Source organism: Sitophilus oryzae, unplaced genomic scaffold, assembly GCF_002938485.1.
Source record: "Sitophilus oryzae breed Bouriz unplaced genomic scaffold, Soryzae_2.0 scaffold_1621_pilon_pilon, whole genome shotgun sequence".
In the NCBI taxonomy this organism is placed as follows: domain Eukaryota; kingdom Metazoa; phylum Arthropoda; class Insecta; order Coleoptera; family Curculionidae; genus Sitophilus; species Sitophilus oryzae.
This window is the reverse complement of record NW_022146305.1, coordinates 1977701-1996266: the sequence shown is the minus strand read 5'-3', so window position 1 is coordinate 1996266 and position 18566 is coordinate 1977701. Positions and strand designations below refer to the sequence as shown.

Genomic DNA, 18566 nt, shown 5'->3' with positions numbered 1-18566 from the left:
TTCCTATGGAAAATTTTACATTTTTTAAATTTAGAGGACACCCACTATATTTTTAATTAACTGATAAGAATTTAAAATTACCTTTCCAAGAATATAGCACACTTGATATTTTGTTATAATCCCCTTCGAAATACAGAATTTTTAAAAGTTCGCCACTTTTAACTAGTAGGCTTTGGACCCCTTATTGATGATATGCCCTTAATGGAACTCGAAAACATATTTTTCCAGCAAGACGACGCACCGCCTCTGAACGCTGAAGTTATCAGCAAATTTTTGCAGCCAATTTCAAAAATAATTTAATATCTAACCAAGATCCCATCCGTTGGCCATCGAGGCCGCCTGACTTAGTGCCCATGGATCTAACCCTATGAATATATCGGCGGAAAAATAAAGGTTCCTTATTCCGCCGTATAATCTAGACAAGAATTAGAAATATTTAGCAGTTATAAGAGGGTATCTTTCACCCCCACCGAGTTAATGAATTCCGCGAGAAATGTTCAAAAACTGCCCCGTCTGTCCATAACAGAAGACGGTCGATATGTCGAACACCTATAGCAAAATCTCATGTTTTGGTTTGCTATTTATTTTTATTGTTATTAGATATAGATTAAATGTGTTGATGTTGGTTAAATATATTTTAAATTGTTATAAAATTCTGCATCTCTCATAGCAAATATTATTTTCGTTTTAATTGATGCTCACAGCTAGAATTTTTTTGCATTACAGCCGGTGCCGTTCAAAGCCTACTTATTTAAAGCGGGCGAATTTTTGTATACTCGATATCTCGCAAAATATCAAGTATGTTATATTTTTGGAAAGGTAATTTTAAATTATTTTCAATAAATTAAAAATATATAGAGTGTCACATATAAAAAATAAAATTTTCTGTTGATAATTCTTAAATTATTAATTTTAAAAAAATTATACTTAAACCATTAAATTCTACGTAAAAATGTGCTTTGGAAATGTTTTCATAAAAATACAAAATTTTCCATAGCAGAAAAGTTACAGCGATTTGTTAAAAATGCATATTTTTGAAAAACACCCCGTAACTCCGAAACGGTAACAGATATCGATATGCGGTTTTCAACATCTTGTTTTTGACAAAAATTGAGCTCCAGACACCGATATTAGTTTTTGTCTATCTCCTACAGAAAATGGTGTTTTCATTTAAAAGCGTCGAATTTGACCCACCCTGTACGTATGTCCTAAACGTGTTAACTTTTCATCAGACACAGAGTAGTAAAATTGTCTAAAAAAATAATTCTGACGTTATTACAGACATCTTTATGAAAATTGAAACGTCTTCTATGCATCAAAATGTCGTTTTTGATGTACAAACGTCCATACGGGTTATATACACTGAATATTTTTGAAGAAAAAAATGGTACGCCATTGATTTCTCTTAAAATAAATATTATTTTCAAAATCTTCGTTCATTTCTAAATAAAATATTGCAGAAAGTGTCTAAAATAGAGAAGAAAAAAAAAGAGAAGAGAAAAATAAAAAAATATATAAAATAAAAATAGAGAAAAAAAAGAAATAAGAATACAAAAAATTGGTCAAGTGCGAGTCGGACTCGTGCACGAAGGGTTCCGTACCATTCATTATCTATACAACATTAGGCACTATAGTATTATAAACTTTTTTTCCGAAAAAATGAAGAAACACATTACTAAAAATTGTATTAATCAATAATAAATATGTAAAAAGTAAAAATAAATATGTAAAAATTAAAAAAAACGGATAAAAAAAGTCGCCTTGACTAGGATTCGAACCTGCCTTGCAACGGCTCCAACGTCATAGCAGCGTAAAGTCCTAACGTTTTAACCACGCGGCCACCGAGGACTTGAAAGTACTTTTTTATTTATAAACATTTATTTAATTCTGTTTTTAGTATTTGTTCTTATAGCGGCAACATAAATACATTATCTGTAAAAATTTCAACTGTCTAGCTATAACGGTTCATAAGATAGACATTTGTGACGGACGGACGGACGGATAGTCTTAGTAATAGGGTTCCCGTTTTTACCCTTTGGGTACGGAACCCTAAGAAATAGAGAAAAAACTTACGTCTTTGGCAGCAGAAATTGTTCCTAAATAATCCCCATCAGAGAATATCACTGATGATGGCATATCTCTGGAATGCAAAGATACAGCACCGGATATCATCAAGTTAGAGCGTTCAACAATCAAAAATTCGGCACCTCTTCTTCCATTTAGTTTCAAAAACAATTTTCCCTAAAAACACATTTTTTTCAGTCACAATTTTAAAGAACATCAAAGAAATACTCACGGAACAGAATACCAAAGTACCACTATCGTTTGGATAGAACTCTGGCTTCCACATGGCCACGAATCCCTTGACGGTACCCCCATATCCACTGCCAATCTTAAACAAACCCTTTGACGTGAAAAGGTACAAGTACTGTCCATCGAACGCCAAAGACTTCAAAACGAGAGGAACGTTTTGTATTTCTGTTGGTACCTTAACGAAAAACGAGCTTATTTTCGATGAAATCGGTACTCCGTGAGTTAGCCAATCGGGTCGTACCATTTTCCCTAGTAAAACGCCATGAATGCTTCGTTGAAGAGACGATAAAACTGCCGGCATCTTGAAAAAAATATATTAAACTAGCGTGTACCCGCGACTTAGTAATGGCGATGATAAAACAAAGCAAGAATTTCCATTAACATACAAACTGGATAAAATTTTCTCACATTTATGTCAGCATGAGAAAAAACAATATGGCGATATTATTATATAACTTGGTAATATTTGAGGGGTAGTTTCATCTCGTTGGAATTTGACTTTCGAAAAATCCGTTTGCCAAAAATAAGCTTTTTACGTCAAGCAGTTTAAGCAGAATCGTGGTTAATCAAAAACACCCTGTATGATTTTTAAAAAAATTTCAAAATATGTAAAAAACAAAATAAATTATGCGTGTTTAAGCGTTTTCCCGAAAGACTAACCGTTTTTTTAAATAACAAATATTGTAATATTTGAGGGGCGTTTTCACCCTCTTGGAATTTGAAATTCGAGAAACCCCTCCTTATCGAACCTTTACACGCCACAGTCAATCCGTTTGCCACAAATCAGCTTTAAACGTCAAGCAGTTTAAGCAGAATCGTGATTACTCATTGGTCATATTTTATGAAACACCCTGTATAAATTTTTAAAAAATCTTAAAATATATAAAAGAACAAAATAAAATATACGTGTTTAAGAGTTTTTCCGAAAAACTCACCGGTTTTTAAATAAAAAATATTCTAATATTTGAGGGGTGGTTTCACCCCCTTAGAATTCAAGTTTCGAAGAATCCCTTCTTATCGAACCTCTGCACCCTAAAGTCAATCCGTTTTCTAAAAATCAGCTTTTTACGTCAAGCACTTTAAGCAGGATCGTGATTAAACAATGACCAGATTTTTCGAAACACCCTGTATACACCATATACATTCGAAACACCCTGTATATATTTTTATAATCTTAAAATATGTAAAAAAACAAAATAAATTATACGATACGTGTTTGAGCGTTTTTTCGGAAACTTGACCGTTTTTTAGATAAAAAAATTGTAATATTTGAGAGGGGTGGTTTCACCCCCTTGGAACTGGAATTTCGAAAAATCCCTTCTTATCGAACCTCTACACCCTAGAATCAACCTGTATGCCAAAATTGAGCTTCTTACGTTGAGTGGTTTGAGTAGGATCGTGATTAATCTGTGAGTCACTTAAGGATTTATATTATTAGTATAGATTAATAAAAAAAGCCTTGTTTGATTTTGAAATAATTTCAGAGAGGAAGAAGCTCATCTCTACGAAGAACTGGGCAACCTCAACCTCCAAATCCCTCCACCTCCCTACGAGGAACAACCCTCCTCATCAATCAGTGAGTCAGTCACTTAAGGATTTTATATATTAGTATAGATAAATATAGGGGAAAACATAATTCTACTAAAATATGTTTACCTTAATATTTTGCACGGAAAATGCCCGAGGACACATCAGTAGCGCCGCCGCTGCGCTCAGGTACTTCCCCGTATCCCCCCTCACAACGACCAAGGACAAAAGGCACGCGCACGCCACTGCAGTCAGGTGCGTACCGTCATTAGGTACTGCGCTTTCCGGCCCGTGCAACGTTGCCAAATCCAGTAAAAGCTCGAAAAGTGGATCGATTATGTCTGGTGGTTCGGATTTTAAACCTTCTGGTGTTTGTCCTGAAAGAAAAATTGATTTAAATTAACAAAAATTAGGGTGTAATTAAAGTACTACCTTGTAGAACGTCCAGGAGAGCCAGTAAAGCTTTGGTACAGAGTACTGGATGCGAGGATCTGCTTTCTTTGATTAGTTCAAAAACGGATCTTAAACCTACAGAACAAATATTTTGTTTTATGGTACTCAAAGACGTTATATATATTTAAAGAAATCTTGTTATACCTACCTAGACCCACTACTTTGGAGACTTTGACAGGGACATAGGTACTGCTCTGAGTATTATCTTCTGTATCGCTTTCATATTCGCTCTGGTCAGCTATTTGGACGTTACAGCTGCTTTGAAGGTGCTCATGAGTAGCATTTCTCATCCATCTTAAACCAAAAAATACATAATTATAATAAAAATGAATTATTAACAACAGAAAAACACTCAATATAGTGTTTGGCTCCACTTTCGTTTAGCTGAAATCTGTTATATAAAAAATGACTTTATATATCCGTTCTACAAGGCGTTAGGAGTACAAATATACAAAAATTTTCCTGCGGAAATGCGCCATTTTCATTTTTCGGACTTTAGTATATAATAAATTACTTAATAATAAAGCACTAAATAGATAAATTTCTGAAATGACAACATCATTTGACAGTTATCTTTTACCTTGACTGGTGCTCATAAATAAATACAGGGCCATAAGAAAGGAGAAATATTTAAAAAATAATCGGGCGATAACTCGTAAACGGGCTAATCAAAAATATCTAAAGTTATTCTTTTGAATGTGGGTTTTAGTGCTCTTCAATAAACCTAAATAGAATTATTCTCTAAAATAATTAGGGAAGCCAAAAATTGACCCCATTAAAATTTACATGGGATTTCCTATGTCCCGGTCGACGATGCAATACCCGGTATACAGGATGGCCTAGAATTCTATTCTGTTTAAATTGCATAATATACACGAAGTTGAACCTACTGGAGACTTTCAAATAAGTACATTTAGAAATCAGAAATTCCTACCGGTCTAGTACTGCAAGTCGAATTGAGGCAAAAACTGCAAAAGCTGAAGCATTTAAAGGTAGCTCTATCTCAGGAGCTGACTGAATATCGTTCTCGTAGAGCAATTCAATTCTTTTTTGCTTGGAGCGGCTCCTCGAAGTCTTCCTTTTGGCCTTTTTCCATTCATTTTTTTTTCTGAAATCATTTTTATATACTTTCAACCCAAACGAAAATTAAAAATATTTTAATAAAATATAACTGAATACTTCTAAATTAAAAGGAACAGAAGCTTTATTTCCAACTATTATATTTTATTTATTAATTTTATTATCAATTTTACCAAAAATATAATTTTAAAATCAATGTAAGCTTACCTGAAGCTGTCTGGGTGTACTTTATATGATTTATGATGTAAAACAGCGTAACTTTCAGATTCTGGCAACATTATTTTTGATTTAATGCCTTTTTATTTCTTTATTTACTGTTTTTAAATCAGTTCTGCTGATTCCTGCTTGTAAGCACACTGAATATACCACGCTCTATTCATATCCTGCTCTATTGATTTTTCGTAAGTATGATTCACCCCCTAAAAGAGCAACCCTTCACTCAAAACAGACGAATATATTCTTAAAATTATTTTTAAAAAATTTCAAAAAGAATACAATACCCATTAAATTATTTATAATAACATTTATTTTAAATTTCGCAGAATTTTATTTTTGTTTAATTTAAATTAATACTCCTAAATGGTAGATAACCGGTTATACATACACTAAATTATGGGAAATACAGAAAATTACACAATCTACCCAATTTAATAAAATTACTAGGGTTTTTTACATATAAATAAAAATATCTATAAATAATCTTTTCTTTTAGAATTTTTCTTTAATCTGTGTACATTTTAATTTATGAAAGGAAGCGACTTTTAATAAGAAAATTGTTCTCTCATTAGTAGGAGATTTTAACAAAATTAAGTTATAAAAACTACGTATAAGGTTAAAGGAAAAAAAGGAACTAAATGTCGAAGTCAAAAATAAGATGAGCTAGAAAATTTAGCAATTTTTAAAGATTTTTTATATTTAAATTTCCAGTTTCTGTGCTTCGAAGTTAGATAACCAGTTATACAAGCGCGCAACAAATGGGAAATATTCATCTATGGTTGCGCAATCCGTAATGTAATATTTTTATATAAAAAGGTTGTTTACTTTTCGTAAAACATCAAATTCAATGTTTTTATGGGGAAATTTTCGTTAACAGTTTAATAAAAGTATACAATATTTATTCTGTTATCTCCTAAAACAATTTGGTATCCTCCAGCCACAGGTTTACTGTTTTTTCCCTGTTTATTTCGGTTCCTGCAAAACATTCCAATAGTTTTATGGTTATATTTACGAATTTACTCCAAGTTTTTTGCCGGTATTTGATTTTTTATGATGAAACGACCAAATACCTAGCATTTGCCTGGTACGAGATGTCTGGTAAGTTCGAGAAACGCAATTTTCATTTAAAATTCAATTTTTTAAGCTTTTTTTCCTGCAAATCAATCTTTGAATGAATGATTCTTTTTTTAAGACCCGATGGAAGCTGGACCCTCAGGTTCGGGGAGATATACTCCCCCCTTACCCATGGAAGAGGACTTTGTACTGGACGAAAAGTAATAGATATTGTCTCAGGTTGCTCCAGAAATTAAATAACGTACGTTCTTGTTTTAGTCGACCGCCTGAACCAGAGGGAGACCCACCAGACAGTCCCGAATTGCTTGTTACAAAAGAGTTTGATGAAGATGATAATCCGCTAAACTTCTTAATGAACTGCTCAGATACAGTGAGTCCAGATGAGACTCAAGTTAGTAATTTTCTTAATTATAATTTTTTCTTTTTATAATTTTTTATAGTTTTATATCTAACTCACACTATAACACACGACTCTTAGTACGATGTATTTCTTAGGAAGAAGATACGGGTATGGAACGGGACGAGACGGCGTCGCCTTTGCGAAAAAAACCTAAATACAGCTGGAACACCCTGTATAAAATTTACACCAAGTTTCCTTTCGAGGTTGAGCCAGGCCTTCAAAATTTAAGACCAGAAAGTGGATATTCTGCTTTGGATTGTTTTAAATTATTCTGGGATGATGAATTAATTGATTTGATGGTCCAAGAAACGAACAAGTGAGTTTTTTTAATTCACTCTATATACACTGATACACTAAAGTCTATAAAAAACCCGAGTGTACGAATTAAAGTTTATGTTTATGTATACAGGGTTGTTCACCACATACGACACGGAGTATTGTAGCTAAACGACTAGATTTTTACAAATTGGAAGTTTTGGGTTCGTTGAAGGACTATTAGAGCTACAATTTAAAAATATTTTTACAAGATACAGAGTGTCCCAACTAAATAAAAAATATCAAAGTTGAATTTTTTTAAATGGAACACCCTGTATATTATTGCATTTTTTGTTTCTACGATTAAAATAAAGGTAAATTTGATTAAGGTTTATTACACTTAAACCTTACCGTTTTTGAAATATTTTCAATTTTGCGAAATTGCAGTATAAATTTTAAGGCTTCATTTCTCCGAGGATATCAAAGTTTTTAATACTAAATATTTACTGAAGTTTATTTATCGATCAGTTATTGTGTTGCAATAATAAAAATTATACTACCTTATACAGAGTGTCTAAAATTTTATTTTAAATAATTACAAGCTTTAAACGGCAATAACTTATTTACATTAAATAGAACACCCTGTATATTTTATGAGAATCAGATGCACAATTTAATTGTCTATCAAATTGTATTTTACCACTTCTTACCTATTCCTTCAAGTTTTCGTAGAAAATGCATTTTCTTATAATTTAGACCTCATTTATCAATGTACCCATGGAATATTGACATTTTAGATTGTTTTTAACACAACAAATGTAGAAAATGTACAGGCTAGTAATATTATCGTTTTTAGTAAAACGATAATATTACTAGCCCATTTGTATGCAAAAAGAAAACTATTTAAATCTTTATAAAAGAGTATACTATTAATTAAATATACCACCAGTATTTCCGCCCAAATACTAATTAATTACATACTTAATTGTGTTCGTTAATAAATTATTCTAAATAAATGTGGATTTGAATCAGAAATCAATATAATAATAAGTTATGAAAATGAACGTCTCTGTTGTTATAAATAGGTATTTGTCGAAAAATGAAATATCATTTTTAAAGTGTTACTTTTTAACACACTGTCTAATACACATACATAATTCAGTTTTTTAGTATTTGGAGCAATTATTATTAATCAACGCAAACAGTCAATTAATGTAGTTTGAATACTGGAATCATATTAATTGGTCCTCTTTAACAAATATTTAAACAGTTTTTTTAATGAAATAAACGAACTATATCGACAATATTAGTATCTGTACTCTTTAAAAATTTGGGTCATCTTTAGAAATAATCTAAAATGTCAGTATTCCATGGGTATATTGATAAATGGGTTCTAAATTACAAGAAAATTCATTTTCTACGGAAACTTGAAGAGATAGGTAAAAAATAGTAATACAATTTGATAGACAATTAAATTGTGCATCTGAATCTCATAAAATATACTGGGTGTTCCATTTAAATTAAACAAATTATTGCCGTTTAAAGCTAGTAATTATTTAAAATTAATTTTTAGACACTCTGTATAAGGTAGTAAAGTTTTTATTATTGCAACACAATAACTGATCAATAAATAAACTTCAGTAAATATTTAGTAATAAAAACTTTGATACCCTCGGAGAAATGAAGCCTTAAAATTTATACTGCAATTTCACAAAATTGAAAATATTTCAAAAACGGTAAGGTTTAAGTGTAATAAACCTTAATCAAATTTACGTTTATTTTAAGCGTAGAAACTAAAAATGTAATAATATATAGGGTGTTCCATTTAAAAAAATAAAACTTTGATATTTTTTATTTATTTGGGACACTCTGTATTTTGTAAAAATATTTTTAAATTGTAGCTCTAATAGTCCTTCAACGAATCCAAAACTTACAATTTGTAAAAATCTAGTCGTTTAGCTACAATACTTCGTGTCGTATGTGGTGAACAACCCTGTATACTAGCGTGTATTAATCAATGACCAGATTTTTCGAAACGCCCTGTATACATTTTTAAAAAATCTTAAAATATGTAAAAAAACAAAATAAAATATACGTGTTTAAGCGTTTTTTCGGAAACTTGACCGTTTTTTAAATAAAAAATATTGTAATATTTGAGGGGTGGTTTCACCACAGGTTTCACCCTCTTGGAACTGGCATTTCGAAAAATCCTTTCTTATCGAACCTCTACAACCTAGAATCAACCTGTATGCCAAAATTGAGCTTCTTACGTTGAGTGGTTTGAGCAGGATCGTGATTAATCAGTATGTCAGTCACTTAAGGATTTTATATATTAGCACAGATAACACACTGTGATATTAGTATAGATATAGATAGAGTTGTGCTTGGTCAATTGACCGAGATTTTGACAGATTTTGACCGGAAAGATTTTGACCAGGCCAGGTCAAAATCTTTTAATTGTCGTAAACCGAATAACAGGTACTGACTTGCCCAGGGCCATGTAAGTGAAATATTCAAAATGGTTCCAGCAAAAGTTTCCGAATTATGACGGGTGATGGCGCCGATCGTAAAGATTTTTGGACAGGGATTTTGCTTACCGACAATACGACGTGAGCTACGACCGGACCAGGACCAATCAGTCTTTCTTGGACATTTGCCGCGGAAGTGTGTGTTAATTTCTGTTGTGATAAGTGTGGTTGTGTTTGCAGTTTGATTTTTCGGTTTTGATATTATGTTAAAATTAATTTTGAAGTATTGTATCACCTGTTTTTATGTAATAGTACTTTTTTTAGTTCTATGATCTGATATGTTATGATTTGTTAATGTTTGTTTAACAATGTTATACCAAAGAGCATAGCCTAACTTTTTTATCAATAAACTTTGTAGATTTTCAGATTATTTAATTCCTTTTGTTTCCGTTTGTTATTTTATTTTTAAGAGATATTATGCGATTGTTTCAGATAATATGTTTTAAAAATAAAATTGCAAATAGCGAATAAAAATAATTAAAATCAAAAAGTGTATTTTACAATTCCCCCCGGCCCCGCACCCCTTTGGCTAACCTGTAAATGTCAGCTTTGTCGAGAGATGGCGTTACGAAAATGGAACCGATTTATTACAAGGAACTTGGGCTTCTTTTTCGTTAGTATATTCTGTGGACTTGCCTAAAACACTCGCGACGCGAAAGAATTGTTAGTTGCTGTTTTAATGTTGACTCAGTGAGTTCAATGATGACTGTGATGAAGATGAGATTCCTTTGTCTAGATTAGCCTGTGCTACCACCACTCATTAGTATTTTTTTATTGCTATTATGCATTTTTTTTCGTTACCTCAGAATGGTTTTATATTTGTTTAAAAATTATTAGTCTTGTTCGGTAACTGTCTTTTTTGTATCATTTAATGTAATGCAAACAAATCGTACGATAAGTCGCCGCGTGTGGACCACGCTTTACATTTAAATTAATATTAAATTTTATATAAAACTTTTAAATTTAATTATCATTTAATGTAATGTTTCGTTTTGTTGTATTCTTTAGTTTTTGTTAACTGTTTTTTAATCACTAATATACGTATAAATGTAATTTCTCCTACTTTTATTCTTTTAGAATCACGAAAGAATTTGACTGGTGCTTTGTCCACAAAAGATTTTGACGGTCAAAATCCCAACTCTAGATATAGATTTATACAGGGTGGCGCACCTCATTCGCCTCGGTTGATTATACGAAAATGGAAAGATGTGGAAACAAATTTTTTAATGGGTATATGTAGAGAGGCAATGTGCATAATTTAAAATTATTTTCCAATGTACAGGGTGTGTCAGGACAAAGATCCATACCAAAGTTATATTTTTTCTTATGGAACACCCGGTATTTTATTTGATTTTTGGATTCTTGGGCATAAAATAAGGCATTTATTATAATACTTTAATATGTTTAAATGCTTTGGTTTTTGAGATATTCAAAGATATAAAAATATGCATGATATAATAAATAAGTTTGTCAACACCCTGTACATTACTTTTTAGTGTTAATTCTTGTGCTGACTTTGAAGCCAGAGAAATATACTTTATTAAAAAAATTTATTGCTTCCTTAAATGTATACAGGGGTATCAAAAATTGCTGGTCTATTTTAAATATTTACTTTACATAAAAAAATCTTTATTTCAAATACAACACTATATGTTTTTTAAAATAAGTCGAAGCAGATTTAAATGCTCTTTCAAACTATATTAGGTTTTCCTATGCCTATCGGGCTCAGATTTTGAATAAAAAGCGATTTTAATCAATATTTTAAGCGATTTTAATTTTATTTAAAATAGATCAGCAATTTTTGATACACCTCCTAAAAAGTAAAGTTGTATGGATCTTAGTTCTGACACACCCTGTACATTTCAAAATAATTTTAAATTACGCATATCGCGCCACCCTGTATACAGTTTACTAAAAAGTTCATGAAGATAGGGCTAAAAATAAAAAAATATAACACTATAAATTTGATGAAAAAATTTTCTGTTGGGCTTTTTTTTTCGATCTGTGTTTAATAGTTATTAGAAGGTTTTTGGGACTATAAATTTAATTTTTAGGTATGCAAGATCGAAATTTATCAGGCCTGGATACCATAAAGATTTTCTAAGCGGTTGGATGGACGTGGATGTGAGAGAAATGAAGGAATTCATCAGTTTGATCATATATATGTCCATGACAAAGTTTCCAGGTAAAATAACTAACTTAAAAAAACGGTTTTTAATTCCAAAAAAATATTTGTGTGTCTTATTTTCAAGATTTCATGGCGTATTGGAGCACACATCCTGTATGGGAGACGTCGGTAGCATGTAAGATAATGACGCCGACTCGATTTCAAAGACTGATCACTTTCCTGCACTTTGGAACGGATGGATCGGATAGTTACTTGGCTAAAATCAATCCGGTCGTGCATCGTTTGAATGAAAATTTCAGGTATGTATTATTCATTAATGTTTACTTCACCGCTGCCAACAAACAATTTGTCTAGGATATTTTACGGTCTATGGTTTAGACCATTTTTATTTACAGGAAAAAGTCAACTTTTCTTGTTATTTTCTTTTGCTGGATAGAGTATAACTGACAAAAAATGACTGTATTTTAGCAAAGAAAGCGCAAATTTCTCGATGCAGTGACGTCACTTTTGTCTTATGATAACTACACAGTCCCTCATCGAAAAACGTGTCTATGTTGGCTATGGTCTATGTTTGTATGTGTAAAAAAATTTAAACATGTTATTTTCGGGTTCGTTTCTAGAGAATTTAAAATTTCTGGCAGTTGTATATTCGTCCACCTTGCCAGGGAATATACAGGGTGGTCCACTAGTGCGTGGAAGTCCAATACTATCGTTGACAAAGATATGAAAAAAAGATTTTATACAAATGCTGCAAGGTTTATAAAAGTGTATATCTTAAAAAATGTTTTGTTCTATACAGAGTGTCATAAATAAGTTTACGGTCTATGTTTAGAAACTATTATTTTTATTTATAAAAAAGCAAATCTTGCCGTTATAAATAATGACAGAAAAAAAATATTTTTGAGTTAAAATGACCGACATCACGCGTCAGAGTTGGCTGGGAAATGAAAATCGCTGTCATCGATTATCATTTCAAAGCCAGCAAAGCTATTTTGCCCTGAAGTGACGTCACATGCGGCTTGTGATGTCTACAGAATTGCGTTTGGTTACGGTTTGTCTAGTTCGTTTACGGTCTATGTTTCAAATTTATTTATTCCAGTAAAAAAAAGCCCTAAATAATTCTAGGACAATCACATTTCCGGTTACTTTCCAGAAAATACAAAATCGCCGGCCGGGGCCTATACGTCTACATGACGTCCATCTACCTGCGGAAAAAGTACCGCTACATCGAGCGCGGCACGCGTCCCAAGCGCGGTTGCCGCATGCTCCGCGTCCTGGACAAGGACCTCTACACGCACCGCATCGAGCTGGAGCATCCGGAATGCGAGACCGCGCCCCTCAGGCCGAGCCTGGCCAAGAAGCACGTCCTGAACAGCCTGGACGGGCTGCTGGACGTCGGCCGCGTGGTCAACGTGCAGGGCACCTTCGTGTCGGTGGACTTGGCCAAGGAATTGCTGAGGAGGAAGACGTACCTGGCCGGGATGATCAGGACCAAGTCGCGCGGCACCCCCAAGGAGCTGTACCAGCTGGGCGCCGATTCGCCGCTGATGGCGGGATATCAGAGTTTGGACGGGATATGCGCGCTCAACTGGTTCCAGAAGGGCAAGAGGGCGAAAGGTGGTAGTACGTATTTTATTATTACTAAAGATATTACGAGCCCTAACAACTATATTATCTGACAAACGAATCTAAAACAGCGGAAGGAATTCGGGCAAAAAATGTCGATGTTGTCACGTTTAATTATAGAAAAGCAGAGTTGCTCGATATTACCTATAAATTGAATATATTTTAGTTCATTTCAGCATACATAATTATATATATGCTAATATGTTGACGTAGTTCTTATTGTAATAATGTATATTTATCTAATTAACTGATTTCGTTCATTCTGCCTATTATAAAAGGTAAAGTATTTCCTTAAGATAACGTCCGCTTAGGGTAAGCTGGCAACGCTGACAAAATTCATCATGGCATCCCGGATTCAACCAGTCTGATTGGTCGAGATTCTCGCACGTCTTGTTACCATTACCCCCAACTTTATGCCCCTCTCTAGGAATAGTAGAAACAGTCACTACTATTGAAAAATCCAGTGGCGGTGTTATTGTATTGTGTTTTATATCTTTAACTTGATTTGTGTTTATTGTAATTAGTACACGCGTTTCTTAACAAATATTACTATATTTGGCAAATGACTAAACAAAATGTAGGTACATTTAAAGTAAAACAATATTATAAACTTTACTGGAAAATATTATAAAAATTCCTGCTTTATTTTTATGAAACCCTGCACGCTCGTGGATGTTTTATGAATGAAATCGGTCATGATTTTAAAAAATTGCGATCCCCTTGCCGCTGCCCCGTTGTTTCAGGTCCGTTTGTCAGACTGTATGTTGGAACAAGGTCATATTTTGGAATTATTGCCCTGGTTTTTCAAAATGACTGAAAAATATATGTTTAATTTTTTAAATATAATTAGGATCACGCTTAGTCCAAAGATAAGGAATATTTTGTTGATGTTTGACCATCAAAATCTTAAAAATAAAGAAGTTTTCTAAAAATGTGCTACAATACGGATATAGTTTAATCTTTTATCTTTAATTTCCTTTTTTATTTGTGTAAAAATACCTAGCCAGTTTTACATAAAACCTTAAATGCCGGACGCTTATTTTGCTACTTTTTCGGACTAGTGACATATGGACTCTTAAGTACCGTAAAATGGGGTGAATAGAAACATAGTGGTGAATAGAAACAAAATTTCTGAAAAAAAATCAAATCACGATTAAAAATATTCAAAGTAAAAAGAGTCGACATATCTAATTTTTCTATCATTGGTAATACACAATAAAATGTAAAAACTATATTTTTATCTGTGGCAGCACTGTTTCTGTCAATCAGCTGATCAATAAATGTGAGATCGATTTATCACCTATTTTGTATGGCGCGAAAACTTTATAAATAAAATATTTGTTTTTAAAGTAATACATAAGCTGGTACATGTAAGTTGTCATATTATATGTATTGTTATTTATTGTTAAACCTACTTAAATATGTAATAATTTACTGTTTCTAATCACTTTGTTGGAAGTAGAATAGATAAAAACCTAAACATCAATGTGTGTTTCTAGTCTCCCCAATAGCAGGTGAATAGAAACACAAATGTTATTTTTATTTAATATTTATATGCATATTTTTCAAAAATCAAATTATATGTATACGCAAAGAACAAAGACCCATGTTTTAAAATATTCGGGAAAATAATACCACATTTTTATCAACGGGTATATCGCTAATAGCCTACGAAACTGTTTCTATTCACCCCATTTTACGGTAAATTTTTTTTAACCCGTTTCAGATCGGTTCTACTTTGGTCTGACGACGTACCACGAACCGGATCCCATCACGCCCTCCAATCCGAACCCGACCGCCGCTCAGGTGGTACCCTGGTTTCTAAGGTACCTGTACAGCTGTCACCAGTACTACCTGGCCGCGGAAAAGCACAGCGTGCCGAGTTGCGCGGCCTACGAGGAGGCGCTGTGGCACGGGCGCGTCGCCATGGAGCTCATAGCGAGCGTGGTCGCTACCAACGCCTTCGTTCTCTACAACATGCTCAACGACGAGAGCATCAGCATGTTCCGGTTCAGGGACGCGCTGTTCAGGCAGCTGGCCGACAACAGCGGACTGCCCTACGTGTCCAGCGGAAACGAGGCTTCCGATCCGGAGATGGTAGAGGACGAAAGTCTACCCGACTAACGTATTTTTCACGTTTAGGATGTTTCAACGGAAAGCCAGTACCTATATTAGAACATTCCAAAAATTTGAAACGCCGTTCCAACAATTTTTTTTCATCGCGCTATTTACAAAAACATGCAATATCGTTGAAATGTTCTTAAATCGTATTTTAGAACGTTCCAGAAAGTTGAAACGCCATTCCTACATTTTTTTTCGTCGTTATTTACAAAAAGACATCGCAAAAACGTCGAAATGTTTTTAAATCACATTTTAGAACATTCCAAAAATTTGAATCGCCGTTCCAACAATTTTTTTTCATCGCGCTATTTACAAAAACATGCAATATCGTTGAAATGTTCTTAAGTCGTATTTTAGAACGTTCCAGAAAGTTGAAACGCCATTCCTACATTTTTTTTCGTCGTTATTTACAAAAAAACATCGCAAAAACGTCGAAATGTTTTTAAATCACATTTTAGAACATTCCAAAAATTTGAAACGCCGTTCCAACAATTTTTTTTCATCGCGCTATTTACAAAAACATGCAATATCGTTGAAATGTTCTTAAATCGTATTTTAGAACGTTCCAGAAAGTTGAAACGCCATTCCTACATTTTTTTCGTCGTTATTTACAAAAAACATCGCAATAACGTTGAAATGATCTTAAATCACATTTTAGAACGTTCCAAAAATTTGAAACGCCGTTCCAACGATTTTTTCTTTCATTGTCATTTACCCAAAACATCGCAATATCGTTGAAATGTTCTTAAATCGTATTTTAGAACGTTCCAGAAAGTTGAAACGCCATTCTTATATTTTTTTCGTCGTTATTTACAAAAAAACATCGCAAAAACGTCGAAATGTTTTTAAATTACATTTTAGAACATTCCAAAAATTTGAAACGCCGTTCCAACAATTTTTTTTTCATCGCGCTATTTACAAAAACATGCAATATCGTTGAAATGTTCTTAAATCGTATTTTCGAACGTTCCAGAAAGTTGAAACGCCATTCTTACATTTTTTTCGTCGTTATTTACAAAAAAACATCGTAATAACGTTGAAATGATCTTAAATCACATTTTAGAACGTTCCAAAAATTTGAAACGCCGTTCCAACGATTTTTTCTTTCATTGTCATTTACACAAAACATCGCAATATCGTTGAAATGTTCTTAAATCGTATTTTAGAACGTTCCAGAAAGTTGAAACGCCATTCTTATATTTTTTTCGTCGTTATTTACAAAAAAACATCGCAAAAACGTCGAAATGTTTTTAAATCACATTTTAGAACATTCCAAAAATTTGAAACGCCGTTCCAACAATTTTTTTTTCATCGCGCTATTTACAAAAACATGCAATATCGTTGAAATGTTCTTAAATCGTATTTTAGAACGTTTTAGAAAGTTGAAACGCCATTCCTACATTTTTTTCGTCGTTATTCACAAAAAACATCGCAATAACGTTGAAATGATCTTAAATCACATTTTAGAACGTTCCAAAATTTTGAAACGTCGTTCCAACGATTTTTTTCATTGTCATTTACACAAAACATCGCAATATCGTTGAAATTTTCTTTAATCGTATTTTAAAACGTTCCAGAAAGTTGAAAGTCATTCTTACATTTTTTTCGTCGTTATTTACAAAAAAACATCGCAATAACGTTGAAATGATCTTAAAGCACATTTTAGTACGTTCCAAAAATTTGAAACGCCGTTCCAACGATTTTTTTTTTCATTGTCATTTACACTAAACATCGCAATATCGTTGAAATGTTCTTAAATCGTATTTTAGAACGTTCCAGAAAGTTGAAACGCCATTCCTACATTTGTTTCCTCGTTATTTACAAAAAAACATCGCAAAAACGTCGAAATGTTTTTAAATCATATTTTAGAACAGTCCAAAAATTTGAAATGCCGTTCCAACGATTTTTTTTCATTGTCATTTACACAAAACATCGCAATATCGTTAAAATGTTCTTAAATCGTGTTTTAGAACGTTCCAGAAAATTGAAACGCCATTCCTACATTTTTTTCGTCGTTATTTACAGAAAAACATCGCAATAACGTCGAAATGTTCTTAAATCACATTTTAGAACATTCCGAAAAGTTGAAACGCCGTTCCAACGATTTTTTTTCATTGTCATTTACACAAAACATTGCAATAACGTTGAAATGTTTTTAAATTGTATTTTAGAACGTTCCAGAAAGTTGAACCGCCATTCCTACATTTTGTCGTCGTTATTTACAAAAAAACATCGCAAAAATGTCGAAATGTTCTTAAATCACATTTTAGAACATTCCAAAAAGTTGAAACGCCGCGCCGTTCCAACAATTTTTTTTTCATCGCGCTATTTACAAAAAACATGCAATATCGTTGAAATGTTCATAAATCGTCTTTTAGAACGTTCCAAGCAAATGCGTTAAAAATCTCAATCTTAAGTCTTAGAATGTTCCAACAACTTCGATATGCTGACGTTCCAGCGGCAAATTTGTAAACTTCCATGTTCCAAAAGAAAATGAAACGCGATTACAAGATTGTTTCCACTCTCAAAGTTCTTATTCCCTTTGTATGTATGTAAAATTAATTTTGCCAGGCAAATGCAATTTTATTAATTCTTTCATGGGATCATTTTTCTACATTTATAAATTGCGTGTTATAATACTTTGGAACGTTCCAAAAAATTAAGCTGTGTTACCTTATAATGGGAAATATTAAAAACTGAGACGTTTGGGATTGTCAGATCATTTTATGTCACTATTTTTGTCTTTATTTTATGTTTTTTTTAGATTATTAAGTGTTCTAAGCTCAGGGAATGTTAATTTCTAGATTTAAGACCAAAAGTTTCCTGAAAACTGTTTTTAAGGTAA

General features: G+C 32.7%; 2 protein-coding genes across 2 annotated transcripts in view; one reads left to right on the top strand and one right to left on the bottom strand.

Annotated features, from left to right (window-relative positions):
• LOC115880273 (E3 ubiquitin-protein ligase MYCBP2) overlaps positions 1 to 5720 on the bottom strand; it is a 138533-nt gene extending 132813 nt beyond the window's left edge. The window contains 8 exon segments of the mRNA XM_030897453.1: positions 2074 to 2241; positions 2297 to 2488; positions 2555 to 2614; positions 3970 to 4217; positions 4273 to 4368; positions 4442 to 4587; positions 5228 to 5401; positions 5581 to 5720. Coding sequence (XP_030753313.1) covers positions 2074 to 2241; positions 2297 to 2488; positions 2555 to 2614; positions 3970 to 4217; positions 4273 to 4368; positions 4442 to 4587; positions 5228 to 5401; positions 5581 to 5651 — 1155 coding nt within the window. The 5' untranslated portion in view covers positions 5652 to 5720.
• Positions 5721 to 6407: 687 nt separating this feature from the next.
• Positions 6408 to 18524, top strand: LOC115880326. The gene is made up of 8 exons (XM_030897527.1): positions 6408 to 6687; positions 6782 to 6863; positions 6922 to 7054; positions 7159 to 7379; positions 11901 to 12031; positions 12099 to 12273; positions 13128 to 13597; positions 15327 to 18524. Exons 1-8 carry the CDS (start codon positions 6588 to 6590, stop codon positions 15722 to 15724), a joined length of 1710 nt encoding a protein of 569 aa, XP_030753387.1. The 5' UTR covers positions 6408 to 6587; the 3' UTR covers positions 15725 to 18524.
• The last annotated feature ends 42 nt before the right edge of the window (positions 18525 to 18566 follow it).